The sequence below is a fragment of the Scyliorhinus canicula genome, chromosome 5 (genome assembly GCF_902713615.1).
Source record: "Scyliorhinus canicula chromosome 5, sScyCan1.1, whole genome shotgun sequence".
In the NCBI taxonomy this organism is placed as follows: domain Eukaryota; kingdom Metazoa; phylum Chordata; class Chondrichthyes; order Carcharhiniformes; family Scyliorhinidae; genus Scyliorhinus; species Scyliorhinus canicula.
In genome coordinates this window covers 209,793,339-209,811,593 of record NC_052150.1, presented here as the reverse complement: position 1 = coordinate 209,811,593, position 18,255 = coordinate 209,793,339, and the positions used below count along the sequence as shown (strand labels likewise).

The following is an 18,255-nucleotide window of genomic DNA, read 5'->3' as shown; positions in this document are numbered from 1 at the left end:
ATAAGAACATTTTGAATTATAATCTTTATTATTGTCACAAGTAGGCTTACATTAACGCTGCAATGAGGTTGCTGTAAAAATCCAAGCATTAAATAGTGTATTGCATGGGTTAATTCCATTATATATTCCAAGACCTTCTGAATACTGAAACCAGTGGATGATTGTCAGATTTGCGCATGATTAACTAGGTGCGGGAGTAAAAGCTGTGCATGGTGCCTGGGGATTTGCCATTGGGTTGTTTCTGGGAGAAAGTGCAAAATCAGAAAAACTGCAGTTCGCCTGCAATAAGGAATTCCTCCTCTCAATCACTGCATCACCACTTCAGGTACCTGTTTAAATTTCACTGTGAATGCTGAGGCACAGATCACTCGTGATGAAGGAAAAACATACTCGGAGGTATAAGCAGTTCCACAGTAGTGAGCTACCTTTTATTTGTTGAATTGAGATAAGAGAATAAGAAAAAAATAAAGGCCACGGGGAAGCCAACCCCTCATGTATTTAAAGTCTTCCAGCATAGCATCCAGTTTGGTTCTGAATGCATCTAATACCCACAGCCTTGTTTCTCCATTTATTTCCAAGGTTTGGCACAAATAATTTCTATCTTGTATCTGCTTAACTGGAATATTACTTTTCACTCATAAAATGATTGATCTGGGCAGCACGGTGGCCTAGTGGTTAGCACAACCGCCTCACGGCGCTGAGGTCCCAGGTTCGATCCCGGCTCTGGGTCACTGTCCGTGTGGAGTTTGTACATTCTCCCCCTGTCTGCGTGGGTTTCGCCCCCACAACCCAAAAATGTGCAGAGTAGGTGGATTGGCCACGCTAAATTGCCCCTTAATTGTAAAAAATAATTGGGTAATCTAAATTTATAAAAAAAAAAAAAAAAAATGATTGATCTTTTCCTACTATCGCCCCTTAGTTAAAATTAATGTTCAGAAATGTTCTCATCCTGTGGTCATTCGGGGAGGCTGGTGGTGGAATGGTAATGCTCAGACGATTCGAGTTCAAATCCCAACAAGCTAGCTGGGGAAAGAAAATGGATGCGGCGGGACGGAGAATCCTGCCCTGTAAGCTTACAAGAAGCACTTAGATATAGGGGCAGCACGTTGTCACAGTGGTTAACACTGCTGCCTCACAGCGCCAGGCACCCAGGTTCAATGCCGACCTCAGGTGACGAGGGTTTGCACATTCTCCACGTGTCTATCCTGGGTCTCCTCTGGCTGCTCTGGTTTCCTTCCATAGTCCAAAGATGATCAGTTAAGGTGAATTGGCCATGCTAAATTGTCCCTACTGCCACAAGGCTGTGCAGGTTAGGTGGGTTTGTGAGCTTACGGGGATAGGGCGGGGGGGGGGGGGGGGGGGGGGGGGGCAGGCCTGGGTGGGGTGCTCTTTCAGAGAGTCGGTGCAGACTTGATGGGCTGAAAGGCCTCTCTGTACTGTATGGATTCTGTGTTTCTAGGAGTAAAGAGATCAAAGGATATGGGGGAATGCGTGGACAGTTTACTGATTTGGGTGATCAGCCATCATCATAATGAATGTCAGAGCAGGCTCAAAGGGCCGACTGGCCTATTCCTGCTCATATTTTCTATGTTTTTATGTTTGTCATCACTGCACTCCCCTACCTGGACTGTATCAGAGAAATTGCATTAGCAATGTCTTTGCCGCATCTTCCAGATTCAATGGGAGGTCTTTCGAGTGAATGCTTGTGTCCTTTGAAGCCAGCTCCACAAACATTCGAGCAAAATTCCTGCAAAAACAACTTAGATGCACTGTGTGTGGATGGTCAAAAATTGCCTTCCCCACCTGGTCCTGTTCTCTCGGCTCTCAAATGGCCAAGCTTCCAGGGCTGGACGAAGGAAATGCTTCACAGGTACTATGAAGCTCGCCTTTGACCTATGGTAGCAGTCATGTTAATGGCTGGCTGGAGCTTGCGACTAATTGTTCAAAATGGCAACAACATTTCCATGAATCGGCATCACAGCTTTGAGCCACAGCGTCTTAATAATGAGACAGAGCGTTGGCAGACAAGGAAGGAAACGTGAGCAAATCCTGCTCTCCGGATCCCACTACCTCATGGAACATCCTGCCCTTCTACTCAAAGACCTGTGGGTCAAGAATCAATGTGTTCAGTCACAAGAAGACCCATGGCAGAAACTCCAAACACTGAGTGGATGCCATGCTTGAATTGACAGACCATCGGCAATGACACTGTTGCCAGAGACACTGGGCTGGATTCTCCATTGACCAAGCTGGTATCAGGGTCCACAATGTGGGGAAGAATCGCAAAATCGTTGCCAGCGCCGATCCGAACGAGATGTTCCAACCCCCTCGCTGGTGCCGGGATTGAGGTCCACGACTGCGCCCCGTCAGGAGCAGATGGGTCTTAATGGCCCATTTGCATCCATTTAGCGGGCCTGGCACTCTGTGCTTCAATTCTCCGGTCCCCAGGGCTGGGAATCAGGTGGGTGTGGATCACTGGTGGTCCCTACCAGTGTGGCCCTGGCATGGTGAACCTCCCGGTGGGCCAAGGAGGTAACTCCTGAGAGGGGCTTCCCCCAGAGTCCATCCAAGGGTCACCCTCCCCACCCCCCTCCACACACACACACAAAGACACACACACACAATGCACTACCTCTACACCGCTCCTCTCCCAGACCCTCCCCCATGCCCCCCCCCCAGATCCTCAGGGACCCCATGAGTAGGGAACCCACTGGGACACCTGCAACAGGGAGACCCCCTCACCCCTCAGGAACCCTTCCAATAGGGAGAGCCACCCCACTCCCACCGGTACCCCTGCAATAGGGAGACGCCCACAGGAAATCCTGATTAAAGGGACCCCCATCGGGACCGCCTGACTAAACGGAACCCCCACAGAGACCCGCTAACTAATGGGATACCCCTCAGGGACCTGCTGCTAAAAGGGAACCCTACAGGTATCCCGTGACTAAACGGACCACCACTTCGTAAACCATCCCCCCCAAACAGATCCCCACCCCAGTGAGGAGACCCCTGTCAGGATACCAGAGAGCAGTCAGGACAAGGGCAAGGAAACAAATTACAGCTGTAACGTTTACATGGATGCTCCACCTGTCCATTCCTCAAAGGGGAATAGCTGTGACCTGTGTTTGAACCCCTCTGATCCTTTATCTGTCAGCGGTTCAAAACTTTCTAGTAGTCGGCTGTGATTGACAGCTTCCACAAACTATCTGCAGCCTTGATTCACTCAAAGAACATAGAACAGGTCCTTCGTCCCTCCAGGCCTGCGTTGACCCATCATGGATCAGTGACTCTAATTGGTGCATCCCAATGTTTACAAACATTGATCACATCAAAGAGACCTAAGTGCACAGCAATCACACACTTGAGTGATTGGAATGTACTTAGTGCTTGCAATGCACTTACCTCTCTTTTCTAGGGGGGTGGGGCGGTGTCTCAGAATGGCAGCCCGATAGCAGGCTTCCCTCAGGAATCGCTCGTATTCCATGCCTTGCATACATTTGCATGGCAAGGGATATGGAATTGCATCACGATTTGTGCTCTCGAGGGCATCATAAAACAGGCGCAATTCTCCTGGTCTCCCAAACAGAGAATCCTGTCTGCTTGGGTGGATGTAAAAGAACCCACTGTACTAATTCAAAGGAGAGCGGGGGTGTTTGCTCCGGTGTCCTGGCTAATATTTATCCCTCAATCAACATCACAAAAAAATAACTGATTGCTAAATCGCTGGCTTTTAAAGCAGACCAAGGCAGGCCAGCAGCACGGTTCAATTGCCGTACCAGCCTCCCCGAACAGGCGCCGGAATGTGGTGACTAGGGGATTTTCACAGTAACTTCATTGAAGCTTACTCGTGACAATAAGCGATTTTCATTTTTTCATTGCGGGTGCTTGCTGAGTGCAAACTTGCTGCTTTCATTACAGTGATTACATCTCAAAATGTAATTAATAGACCTTGAAGAGGCATCTCTGTGCCTCTCTGGTGATTGTGGAAAGTGTTGTATCAATACAAACCTTTCTCTATCAGCTCTGAATAATTTCCCGCCCTCATTTTTCTTGCTTCTTCCCTTAAGGCAAAGAATATGTATTTTGTTCTTTTCAACCTTAATTTCTCTCTGGCCTTTTTATAGAGCCATCCAGAACCATACCTTATATTCACAATCTCGCATGATTCATATTGTGCTCTGGTGTCTGGGAGATACTTTTGTTTTGTTAACATCTTTGTCTTGCCTCACATTATTGTCCAGATGTTTAGCAGAAATGACTTTCAGGGCCCCTTTCGAAGAATTGGTCTCACCTTGCACGTATCGTATTTCAATTAATTATTTTTACTCGTGATGCACATTCTTTTTACAGCTGTCAACAGTACTGCATTTTTCAGTGGGAACATTTCATCTTGCATCTGCCTCCTGATTTGCATAAATGATCTAACTCTCCCTGCGAGAATCCCAAGCTGCACTGTCAGCTTTTGCTTGCCTGCCTATTTTGGCATTCTCCGTAAATCTTACTGTTGGTTTCAGAGCCCAGGTAATTTATATTAATAAGAAATATCAGAAGCCCAAATATCAACCCCAGCCGAACAACAAACAAAATCTATTCCCAATTTGACAACGTATTTCTTGACTGGAATTTATAGTCAACTTTGTCTTCAATGCCATGTCACACTTTCTAGCTCAATGAGGTCTCTTTCATGGATAACCTTTTTTTGCAAGTAAAAGCATGTCATTGCACAGGATTGTTAATTTAATAATAATCCTTATTGTCACAAGTAGGCTTACATTAACACTGCAATTAAGTTACTGTGAAAAGCCCCTAGTCGCCACATTCTGGCACCTGTTCGCGTACACGGAGGGAGAATTCAGAATGTCCAATTTACATAACAAGCACGTCTTTAGGGACTTGTGGGAGGAAACCGGAGCACCCGGAGGAAACGCACGCGCACACGGGGAGGATGTGCAGACTCCGCACAGACAGTGACCCAAGCTGGAATCGAACATTGACGGTGGCCAGGCGGCGTTCGGGGGCCACCGATCGGCGGGCCATCGCGATCTGGGGACCCTACCTTCCTCCGCACGGGCCCGCTGTGTAGCTCCGCCATGTCGGCGGCGCCAGCACTGAGGCTGTTTAGCACACTGCGCTAAATCGCTGGCTTTGAAAGCAGACCAAGGCAGGCCAGCAGCACGGTTCGATTCCCGTACCAGCCTCCCCGAACAGGCGCCGGAATGTGGCGACTAGGGGCTTTTCACAGTAACTTCACTGAAGCCTACTCATGACAATAAGCAATTTTCATTTCGTTCATTCATTCACTGAAGTGGGTCTTGAGGGTGCCGGTACAGACATTGGTGAAAACAAGGTGATGGCTCAGTGGACATGCCCACAGCACTGCACACAGGTCTGGGAATCACACACTGCGAGACGGTCCCCACAGCACTGTACACTGGCCTGGGAATCACACACTGCGAGACGGTTCCCACAGCACTGCACACTGGCCTGGGAATCACACACTGCGAGACGGTCCCCACAGCACTACACACTGGCCTGGGAATCACACACTGCCAGACTGTCCCCACAGCACTGCACACTGGCCTGGGAATCACACACTGCCAGACTGTCCCCACAGCACTGCACACTGGCCTGGGAATCACACACTGCGAGACGGTCCCCACAGCACTACACACTGGCCTGGGAATGACACACTGCCAGACTGTCCCCACAGCACTGCACACTGGCCTGGGAATCACACACTGCCAGACTGTCCCCACAGCACTGCACACTGGCCTTGGAATCACACACTGCCAGACTGTCCCCACAGCACTGCACACTGGCCTGGGAATCACACACTGCCAGACTGTCCCCACAGCACTGCACACTGGCCTGGGAATCACACACTGCCAGACTGTCCCCACAACACTGCACACTGGCCTGGGAATCACACACTGCCAGACTGTCCCCACAGCACTGCACACTGGCCTGGGAATCACACACTGCCAGACTGTCCCCACAGCACTGCACACTGGCCTGGGAATCACACACTGCCAGACTGTCCCCACAGCACTGCACACTGGCCTGGGAATCACACTACGAGACGGTCCCCACAGCACTGCACACTGGCCTGGGAATCACACACTGCCAGACGGTCCCCACAGCACTGCACACTGGCCTGGGATTCACAAACTGCCAGACTGTCCCCACAGCACTGCACACTATCCTGGGAATCACACACTGCCAGACTGTCCCCACAGCACTGCACACTGGCCTGGGAATCACACACTGCCAGACTGTCCCCACAGCACTGCACACTGGCCTGGGAATCACACACTGCCAGACTGTCCCCACAGCACTGCACACTGGCCTGGGAATCACACACTGCGAGACGGTCCCCACAGCACTGCACACTGGCCTGGGAATCACACACTACCAGACTGTCCCCACAGCACTGCACACTGGCCTGGGAATCACACACTGACAGACTGTCCCCACAGCACTGCACACTGGCCTGGAAATCACACACTACCAGACTGTCCCCACAGCACTGCACACTGGCCTGGGAATCACACACTGCCAGACAATCCCCACAGCACTGCACACTGGCCTGGGAATCACACACTGACAGACTGTCCCCACAACACTGCACACTATCCTGGGAATCACACACTGACAGACTGTCCCCACAGCACTGCACACTGGCCTGGGAATCACACACTGCCTGATTGTCCCCACAGCACTGCACACTGGCCTGGGAATCACACACTGCCAGACTGTCCCCACAGCACTGCACACTGGCCTGGGAATCACACAATGCCAGACTGTCCCCACAGCACTGCACACTGGCCTGGGAATCACACACTGCCAGACTGTCCCCACAGCACTGCACAGTGGCCTGGGAATCACACACTGCCAGACTGTCCCCACAGCACTGCACACTGGCCTGGGAATCACACACTGCCAGACTGTCCCCACAGCACTGCACACTGGCCTGGGAATCACACACTGCCAGACTGTCCCCACAGCACTGCACACTGGCCTGGGAATCACACACAGTCAGACTGTCCCCACAGCACTGCACACTGGCCTGGGAATCACACACTGCCAGACTGTCCCCACAGCACTGTACACTGGCCTGGGAATCACACACTGACAGACTGTCCCCACAGCACTGCACACTATCCTGGGAATCACACACTGACAGACTGTCCCCACAGCACTGCACACTGGCCTGGGAATCACCCACGGCCTGATTGTCCCCACAGCACTGCACACTGGCCTGGGAATCACACACTGCCAGACTGTCCCCACAGCACTGTACACTGGCCTGGGAATCACACACTGCCAGACTGTCCCCACAGCACTGCACACTGGCCTGGGAATCACACACTGCCAGACTGTCCCCACAGCACTGCACACTGGCCTGGGAATCACACACTGCGAGACGGTCCCCACAGCACTACACACTGGCCTGGGAATCACACACTGCGAGACGGTCCCCACAGCACTACACACTGGCCTGGGAATCACACACTGCCAGACTGTCCCCACAGCACTGCACACTGGCCTGGGAATCACACACTGCCAGACTGTCCCCACAGCACTGCACACTGGCCTGGGAATCACACACTGCGAGACGGTCCCCACAGCACTACACACTGGCCTGGGAATGACACACTGCCAGACTGTCCCCACAGCACTGCACACTGGCCTGGGAATCACACACTGCCAGACTGTCCCCACAGCACTGCACACTGGCCTGGGAATCACACACTGCCAGACTGTCCCCACAGCACTGCACACTGGCCTGGGAATCACACACTGCCAGACTGTCCCCACAGCACTGCACACTGGCCTGGGAATCACACACTGCCAGACTGTCCCCACAACACTGCACACTGGCCTGGGAATCACACACTGCCAGACTGTCCCCACAGCACTGCACACTGGCCTGGGAATCACACACTGCCAGACTGTCCCCACAGCACTGCACACTGGCCTGGGAATCACACTACGAGACGGTCCCCACAGCACTGCACACTGGCCTGGGAATCACACACTGCCAGACGGTCCCCACAGCACTGCACACTGGCCTGGGATTCACAAACTGCCAGACTGTCCCCACAGCACTGCACACTATCCTGGGAATCACACACTGCCAGACTGTCCCCACAGCACTGCACACTGGCCTGGGAATCACACACTGCCAGACTGTCCCCACAGCACTGCACACTGGCCTGGGAATCACACACTGCCAGACTGTCCCCACAGCACTGCACACTGGCCTGGGAATCACACACTGCGAGACGGTCCCCACAGCACTGCACACTGGCCTGGGAATCACACACTACCAGACTGTCCCCACAGCACTGCACACTGGCCTGGGAATCACACACTGACAGACTGTCCCCACAGCACTGCACACTGGCCTGGAAATCACACACTACCAGACTGTCCCCACAGCACTGCACACTGGCCTGGGAATCACACACTGCCAGACAATCCCCACAGCACTGCACACTGGCCTGGGAATCACACACTGACAGACTGTCCCCACAGCACTGCACACTATCCTGGGAATCACACACTGACAGACTGTCCCCACAGCACTGCACACTGGCCTGGGAATCACACACTGCCTGATTGTCCCCACAGCACTGCACACTGGCCTGGGAATCACACACTGCCAGACTGTCCCCACAGCACTGCACACTGGCCTGGGAATCACACAATGCCAGACTGTCCCCACAGCACTGCACACTGGCCTGGGAATCACACACTGCCAGACTGTCCCCACAGCACTGCACACTGGCCTGGGAATCACACACTGCCAGACTGTCCCCACAGCACTGCACACTGGTTAGGGAATCACACACTGCCAGACTGTCCCCACAGCACTGCACACTGGCCTGGGAATCACACACTGCCAGACTGTCCCCACAGCACTGCACACTGGCCTGGGAATCACACACAGTCAGACTGTCCCCACAGCACTGCACACTGGCCTGGGAATCACACACTGCCAGACTGTCCCCACAGCACTGCACACTGGCCTGGGAATCACACACTGACAGACTGTCCCCACAGCACTGCACACTATCCTGGGAATCACACACTGACAGACTGTCCCCACAGCACTGCACACTGGCCTGGGAATCACCCACGGCCTGATTGTCCCCACAGCACTGCACACTGGCCTGGGAATCACACACTGCCAGACTGTCCCCACAGCACTGTACACTGGCCTGGGAATCACACACTGCCAGACTGTCCCCACAGCACTGCACACTGGCCTGGGAATCACACACTGCCAGACTATCCCCACAGCACTGCACACTGGCCTGGGAATCACACACTGACAGACTGTCCCCACAGCACTGCACACTGGCCTGGGAATCACGCACTGCCAGACTGACCCCACAGGACTGCACACTGGCCTGGGAATCACACACTGACAGACTGTCCCCACAGCACTGCGCACTGGCCTGGGAATCACACACTGCCAGACTGTCCCCACAGCACTGCACACTGGCCTGGGAATCACACACTGCCAGACTGTCCCCACAGCACTGCACACTGGCCTGGGGATCACACACTGCCAGACTGTCCCCACAGCACTGCACACTGGCCTGGGAATCACACACTGCCAGACTGTCCCCACAGCACTGCACACTGGCCTGGGAATCACACACTGCCAGACTGTCCCCACAGCACTGCACACTGGCCTGGGAATCACACACTGTCAGACTGTCCCCACAGCACTGTACACTGGCCTGGGAATCACACACTGCCTCACTGTCCCCACAGCACTGCACACTATCCTGGGAATCACACACTGCCAGACTGTCCCCACAGCACTGCACACTGGCCTGGGAATCACACACTGCCAGACTGTCCCCACAGCACTGTACACTGGCCTGGGAATCACACACTGCCAGACTGTCCCCACAGCACTGTACACTGGCCTGGGTATCACACACTGCCAGACTGTCCCCACAGCACTGCACACTGGCCTGGGAATCACACACTGACAGACTGTCCCCACAGCACTGTATACTGGCCTGGGAATTACACACAGCCAGACTGTCCCCACAGCACTGCACACTGGCCTGGGAATCACACACTGCCAGACTGTCCCCACAGCACTGTACACTGGCCTGGGAATCACACACTGACAGACTGTCCCCACAGCACTGCACACTGGCCTGGGAATCACATACTGCCAGACTGTCCCCACAACACTGCACACTGGCCTGGGAATCACACACTGCCAGACTGTCCCCACAGCACTGCACACTGGCCTGGGAATCACACACAGCCAGACTGTCCCCACAGCACTGCACACTGGCCTGGGAATCACACACTGCCAGACTGTCCCCACAGCACTGTACACTGGCCTGGGAATCACACACTGCCAGACTGTCCCCACAGCACTGCACACTGGCCTGGGAATCACACACTGCCAGACTGACCCCACAGCACTGCACACTGGCCTGGGAATCACACACTGCCAGACTGTCCCCACAGCACTGCACACTGGCCTGGGAATCACACACAGCCAGACTGTCCCCACAGCACTGCACACTGGCCTGGGAATCACACACTGCCAGACTGTCCCCACAGCACTGCACACTGGCCTGGGAATCACACACTGCCAGACTGTCCCCACAGCACTGTACACTGGCCTGGGAATCACACACTGCCAGACTGTCCCCACAGCACTGCACACTGGCCTGGGAATCACACACTGCCAGACTGTCCCCACAGCACTGCACACTGGCCTGGGAATCACACACTGCCAGACTGTCCCCACAGCACTGCACACTGGCCTGGGAATCACACACAGTCAGACTGTCCCCACAGCACTGCACACTGGCCTGGGAATCACACACTGCCAGACTGTCCCCACAGCACTGCACACTGGCCTGGGAATCACACACTGCGAGACAGTCCCCACAGCACTGTACACTGGCCTGGGAATCACACACTGCCAGACTGTCCCCACAGCACTGCACACTGGCCTGGGAATCACACACTGTCAGACTGACCCCCACAGCACTGCACACTGGCCTGGGAATCACACAGTGCCAGACTGACCCCCACAGCACTGCACACTGGCCTGGGAATCACACAGTGCCAGACTGTCCCCACAGCACTGTACACTGGCCTGGGAATCACACACTGCCAGACTCTCCCCACAGCACTGCACACTGGCCTGGGAATCACACACTGCCAGACTGTCCCCACAGCACTGCACACTATCCTGGGAATCACACACTGCCAGACTGTCCCCACAGCACTGCACACTGGCCTGGGAATCACACACTCCCAGACTGTCCCCACAGCACTTCACACTGGCCTGGGAATCACACACTGCCAGACTGTCCCCACAGCACTGCACACTGGCCTGGGAATCACACATTGCCAGACTGTCCCCACAGAACTGCACACTGGCCTGGGAATCACACACTGCCAGACTGTCCCCACAGCACTGCACACTGGCCTGGGAATCACACACTGACAGACTGTCCCCACAGCACTGCACACTGGCCTGGGAATCACACACTGCCAGACTGTCCCCACAGCACTGCACACTGGCCTGGGAATCACACACTGCCAGACTGTCCCCACAGCACTGCACACTGGCCTGGGAATCACACACTGCCAGACTGTCCCCACATTACCTTGTTTTCACCAATGTCTGTACCGGCACTCCAAAGACCAATGAATTAAACTTTAATCCCTCATTCTCATCTTTAAATTTCTCCACACCCTGCCTCTACAATGTCTTCAAGCTCTATCGCTGACACCCCTACCTCAAATATTTTCTTCCTGGGCGACAATTTAAAAAGTTCCTCAAAACTTGCATCTCTGCCCAAGTGCTTAATCACACTTCCAGACATCTACTTGCTTGGCCGGTGTGAACTTTTGCCAACTATGTTTAAGCTTTGTTCATCTTTTGCGGGATGTGGCGTCAGTGCCTAAGCTAGCATTTATTGCCCCCCGCTATTATCCTAACTGTGGCGGTGAGCTGTCTTCTCGAGCCGCCCCAGTCCACGCGGTGTCGGAGCGCCCACACGGTGCTGTCAGGGAGGGAGTTCCAGGAATGGCGAGCTTTCGGAGCACTGCTCGAGGAAGGAGCAGTGCTCCGAAAGCTAGTGATTTGAAACAAACCTGTTGGACTTTAACCTGGTGTTGTAAGACTTCTTACTGATATCGTTCTAAGTCAGGATGATGTGCGGCTTGGAGGGGAACTTGCAGATGGCGGTGCGCCCATTCGTCTGCTGGTAGAGGGTGGCAAGTTTGGACGCGGTTGTCGAAGGAGCCTTGGTGACTGCCTGCGGTGCATTTTCTAGATGGTGCACAACTGTGTGTGCAGGTGGCAGAGGAGGTGAATGTTTACCTTGGTGGAAGGAGTGCCAGTCAAGCAGCTGCTTTGGCCTGGGTGCTGCTGTGCCTGTACAAGATACATGTAAGTTGCAATGGGTGCAGATGTTGAGGGAACCGCAATTTTCTGGGGGATTTTACAATCATATTAATACCTTGCATTATTTATTTTTTCTGCATTTCTTGGGTAAAATGACAACGTTTGCCTCTTCTGCTTCCAAGCTCCATTTGGGAGACAGGATAATTTACCATACAGGGATGAGGCGGAATAAATAAAAGCTGTGATGTACGACTGCAGCAGAATAAAACTGGTTAAAGAGACGTCCACTGCCGAACTGTGAGATAACTGTCAGATAGAAATAAATATATATAAATATAGATATATGCACACGCCTATATTTTAGAGAGCAAAAGGCGAAAAAAAATCCAACTTTATATTTTTCCCCCCATCCTGTGTTGAGGACAGCACCTCCCATCCTGTAAACACTGCACTCGTCACTATTCATCTGTGGTATCGAGCCCAGGACACCTCTTGAGAAATAGGGGGGACCGAGCCAGTCCACACAGGACATGTACATGCACATCCAGAGCATCGTTTGCGACTGAGCGATCGGAACTGCACCGGGGTCCAGAGACTTGTGAGACTAGCTGCCTCTCTGGGTGCCCTCTCTGCTGGGGAGGAGGGAGGAGGGTTTCCAGCACCAGCCTGGTGTGCGGCTCCTGGAGGGAGATTATCCACTCCAGCTGATCTCCTCTGTGAACCAGAAGCTTACCCCCACCACCCCGCACACCTGCCTCCTCCCTCCCCTGCACCAGGGATGATAGCGACTCACCAGAAGATTAACACCAAAACCAGCACCCAGGTGAGCAGAATTGCACGGAAGGTTCCCTTCTTCTCTCTGTTTTCAGTCTGCACTGAGGATCAACTTTTATTGGTTTTGAACCCGGGCCAGGAGCGAGGTGGAAGTTGCGAACTCGCGGATTCTGAACAGGCGGCTTCAGCAACTCCCAGGCCAGTGTGCAGTGCTGTGGGGTCAGTCTGGCAGTGTGTGATTCCCAGGCCAGTGTGCAGTGCTGTGGGGACAGTCTGGCTGTGTGTGATTCCCAGGCCAGTGTGCAGTGCTGTGGGGACAGTCTGGCTGTGTGCGATTCCCAGGCCAGTGTGCAGTGTTGTGGGGACAGTCTGGCAGTATGTGATTCCCAGGCCAGTGTGCAGTGCTGTGGGGACAGTCTGTCAGTGTGTGATTCCCAGGCCAGTGTGCAGTGCTGTGGGGACAGTCTGGCAGTGTGTGATTCCCAGGCCAGTGTGCAGTGCTGTGGGGACAGTCTGGCAGTGTGTGATTCCCAGGCCAGTGTGCAGTGTTGTGGGGACAGTCTGGCAGTGTGTGATTCCCAGGCCAGTGTGCAGTGTTGTGGGGACAGTCTGGCAGTGTGTGATTCCCAGGCCAGTGTGCAGTGCTGTGGGGACAGTCTGGCAGTGTGTGATTCCCAGGCCAGTGTGCAGTGCTGTGGGGACAGTCTGTCAGTGTGTGATTCCCAGGCCAGTGTGCAGTGCTGTGGGGTCAGTCTGGCTGTGTGTGATTCCCAGGCCAGTGTGCAGTGCTGTGGGGACAGTCAGGCAGTGTGTGATTCCCAGGCCAGTCTGCAGTGCTGTGGGGACAGTCTGTCAGTGTGTGATTCCCAGGCCAGTGTGCAGTGCTGTGGGGACAGTCTGTCAGTGTGTGATTCCCAGGCCAGTGTGCAGTGCTGTGGGGACAGTCTGACAGTGTGTGATTCCCAGGCCAGTGTGCAGTGTTGTGGGGACAGTCTGGCAGTGTGTGATTCCCAGGCCAGTGTGCAGTGCTGTGGGGTCAGTCTGGCAGTGCGTGATTCCCAGGCCTGTGTACAGTGCTGCTGGTACAGTCTGGCAGTGTGTGATTCCCAGGCCAGTGTGCAGTGCTGTGGGGACAGTCTGTCAGTGTGTGATTCCCAGGCCAGTGTGCAGTGCTGTGGGGACAGTCTGGCAGTGTGTGATTCCCAGGTCAGTGTGCAGTGCTGTGGGGACAGTCTGGTAGTGTGTGATTCCCAGGCCAGTGTGCAGTGCTGTGGGGACCGTCTCGCAGTGTGTGATTCCCAGGCCAGTGTGCAGTGCTGTGGGGACAGTCAGGCAGTGTGTGATTCCCAGGCCAGTGTGCAGTGCTGTGGGGACAGTCTGGCAGTGTGTGATTCCCAGGCCAGTGTACAGTGCTGTGGGGACAGTCTGGCAGTGTGTTATTCCCAGGCCAGTGTGCAGTGCTGTGGGGACAGTCTGGCAGTGTGTGATTCCCAGGCCAGTGTGCAGTGCTGTGGGGACAGTCTGTCAGTGTGTGATTCCCAGGCCAGCGTGCAGTGCTGTGGGGACAGTCTGTCAGTGTGTGATTCCCAGGCCAGTGTGCAGTGCTGTGGGGACAGTCTGGCAGTGTGTGATTCCCAGGGCAGTGTTCAGTGCTGTGGGGACAGTCTGGCAGTGTGTGATTCCCAGGCCAGTGTGCAGTGCTGTGGGGTCAGTCTGGCTGTGTGTGATTCCCAGGCCAGTGTGCAGTGCTGTGGGGACAGTCTGTCAGTGTGTGATTCCCAGACCAGTGTGCAGTGCTGTGGGGACAGTCTGGCAGTGTGTGATTCCCAGGCCAGTGTGCAGTGCTGTGGGGTCAGTCTGGCTGTGTGTGATTCCCAGGCCAGTGTGCAGTGCTGTGGGGACCGTCTGGCAATGTGTGATTCCCAGGCCAGTGTGCAGTGCTGTGGGGACAGTCTGGCAGTGTGTGATTCCCAGGCCAGTGTGCAGTGGTATGGGAACAGTCTGGCAGTGTGTGATTCCCAGGCCTGTGTGCAGTGCTGTGGGGACAGTCTGACAGTGTGTGATTCCCAGGCCAGTGTGCAGTGCTGTGGGGTCAGTCAGGCTGTGTGTGATTCCCAGGCCAGTGTGCAGTGCTGTGGGGTCAATCTGGCAGTGTGTGATTCCCAGGCCAGTGTGCAGTGCTGCTGGGACAGTCTGGCAGGTTGTGATTCCCAGGCCAGTGTGCAGTGCTGCTGGGACAGTCTGGCAGTGTGTGATTCCCAGGCCAGTGTGCAGTGCTGTGGGGACAGTCTGGCAGTGTGTGACTCCCAGGCCAGTGTGCAGTGCTGCTGGGACAGTCTGGCAGTGTGTGATTCCCAGGCCAGTGTGCAGTGCTGTGGGGACAGTCTGTCAGTGTGTGATTCCCAGGCCATTGTGCAGTGCTGTGGGGTCAGTCTGGCAGTGTGTGATTCCCAGGCCAGTGTGCAGTGCTGCTGGGACAGTCTGGCAGTGTGTGATTCCCAGGCCAGTGTGCAGTGCTGCTGGGACAGTCTGGCAGTGTGTGATTCCCAGGCCAGTGTGCAGTGCTGTGGGGACAGTCTGGCAGTGTGTGATTCCCAGGCCAGTGTGCAGTGCTGCTGGGACAGTCTGGCAGTGTGTGATTCCCAGGCCAGTGTGCAGTGCTGTGGGGACAGTCTGACAGTGTTTGATTCCCAGGCCAGTGTGCAGTGCTGTGGGGTCAGTCTGGCTGTGTGTGATTCCCAGGCCAGTGTGCAGTGCTCTGGGGACAGTCTGTCAGTGTGTGATTCCCAGGCCAGTGTGCAGTGCTGTGGGGACAGTCTGGCAGTGTGTGATTCCCAGGCCAGTGTGCAGTGCTGTGGGGACCGTCTGGCAGTGTGTGATTCCCAGGCCAGTGTGCAGTGCTGTGGGGACAGTCTGGCAGTGTGTGATTCCCAGGCCAGTGTGCAGTGGTATGGGAACAGTCTGGCAGTGTGTGATTCCCAGGTCAGTGTGCAGTGTTGTGGGGACAGTCTGGCAGTGTGTGATTCCCAGGCCTGTGTGCAGTGCTGTGGGGACAGTCTGACAGTGTGTGATTCCCAGGCCAGTGTGCAGTGCTGTGGGGACAGTCTGACAGTGTTTGATTCCCAGGCCAGTGTGCAGTGCTGTGGGGTCAGTCTGGCTGTGTGTGATTCCCAGGCCAGTGTGCAGTGCTCTGGGGACAGTCTGTCAGTGTGTGATTCCCAGGCCAGTGTGCAGTGCTGTGGGGACAGTCTGGCAGTGTGTGATTCCCAGGCCAGTGTGCAGTGCTGTGGGGACCGTCTGGCAATGTGTGATTCCCAGGCCAGTGTGCAGTGCTGTGGGGACAGTCTGGCAGTGTGTGATTCCCAGGCCAGTGTGCAGTGGTATGGGAACAGTCTGGCAGTGTGTGATTCCCAGGTCAGTGTGCAGTGTTGTGGGGACAGTCTGGCAGTGTGTGATTCCCAGGCCTGTGTGCAGTGCTGTGGGGACAGTCTGACAGTGTGTGATTCCCAGGCCAGTGTGCAGTGCTGTGGCGTCAGTCAGGCTGTGTGTGATTCCCAGGCCAGTGTGCAGTGCTGTGGGGTCAGTCTGGCAGTGTGTGATTCCCAGGCCAGTGTGCAGTGCTGCTGGGACAGTCTGGCAGTGTGTGATTCCCAGGCCAGTGTTCAGTGCTGTGGGGACAGTCTGTCAGTGTGTGATTCCCAGGCCAGTGTGCAGTGCTGTGGGGACAGTCTGGCAGTGTGTGATTCCCAGGCCAGTGTGCAGTGCTGTGGGGACAGTCTGGCAGTGTGTGATTCCCAGGCCAGTGTGCAGTGCTGTGGGGACAGTCTGTCAGTGTGTGATTCCCAGGCCAGTGTGCAGTGCTGTGGGGACAGTCTGACAGTGTGTGATTCCCAGGCCATTGTGCAGTGCTGTGGGGTCAGTCTGGCAGTGTGTGATTCCCAGGCCAGTGTGCAATGCTGCTAGGACAGTCTGGCAGTGTGTGATTCCCAGGCCAGTGTGCAGTGCTGTGGGGTCAGTCAGGCTGTGTGTGATTCCCAGGCCAGTGTGCAGTGCTGTGGGGTCAGTCTGGCAGTGTGTGATTCCCAGGCCAGTGTGCAGTGCTGCTGGGACAGTCTGGCAGTGTGTGATTCCCAGGCCAGTGTGCAGTGCTGCTGGGACAGTCTGGCAGTGTGTGATTCCCAGGCCAGTGTGCAGTGCTGTGGGGACAGTCTGGCAGTGTGTGATTCCCAGGCCAGTGTGCAGTGCTGCTGGGACAGTCTGGCAGTGTGTGATTCCCAGGCCAGTGTGCAGTGCTGTGGGGACAGTCTGTCAGTGTGTGATTCCCAGGCCATTGTGCAGTGCTGTGGGGTCAGTCTGGCAGTGTGTGATTCCCAGGCCAGTGTGCAGTGCTGCTGGGACAGTCTGGCAGTGTGTGATTCCCAGGCCAGTGTGCAGTGCTGCTGGGACAGTCTGGCAGTGTGTGATTCCCAGGCCAGTGTGCAGTGCTGTGGGGACAGTCTGGCAGTGTGTGATTCCCAGGCCAGTGTGCAGTGCTGCTGGGACAGTCTGGCAGTGTGTGATTCCCAGGCCAGTGTGCAGTGCTGTGGGGACAGTCTGACAGTGTGTGATTCCCAGGCCAGTGTGCAGTGCTGTGGGGACAGTCTGTCAGTGTGTGATTCCCAGGCCAGTGTGCAGTGCTGTGGGGACAGTCTGTCAGTGTGTGATTCCCAGGCCAGTGTGCAGTGCTGTGGGGACAGTCTGGCAGTGTTTGATTCCCAGGCCAGTGTGCAGTGCTGTGGGGTCAGTCTGGCTGTGTGTGATTCCCAGGCCAGTGTGCAGTGCTGTGGGGACAGTCTGGCAGTGTGTGATTCCCAGGCCAGTGTGCAGTGTTGTGGGGACAGTCTGTCAGTGTGTGATTCCCAGGCCAGTGTGCAGTGCTGTGGGGACAGTCTGGCAGTGTGTGATTCCCAGGCCAGTGTGCAGTGTTGTGGGGACAGTCTGTCAGTGTGTGATTCCCAGGCCAGTGTGCAGTGCTGTGGGGACAGTCTGGCAGTGTGTGATTCCCAGGCCAGTGTGCAGTGCTGTGGGGACAGTCT

General features: G+C 55.0%; 1 protein-coding gene across 3 annotated transcripts in view; it reads left to right on the top strand.

Moving 5' to 3' along the window:
• The window catches only part of dpp6a (dipeptidyl-peptidase 6a), a 1,618,183-nt gene that overhangs the window by 294,053 nt on the left and 1,305,875 nt on the right, over positions 1-18,255 (top strand). The window contains exon 1 of one of the 3 annotated variants that reach the window (XM_038798409.1): positions 13,170-13,229. The exons of the other annotated variants lie outside the window; for them this stretch is intronic. Within the exon in view, the coding sequence (XP_038654337.1) occupies positions 13,185-13,229 (45 nt within the window). The 5' untranslated portion in view covers positions 13,170-13,184. Of the gene's footprint in view, positions 1-13,169; positions 13,230-18,255 lie in introns of those variants that run through there. 3 annotated transcript variants of the gene reach the window in all.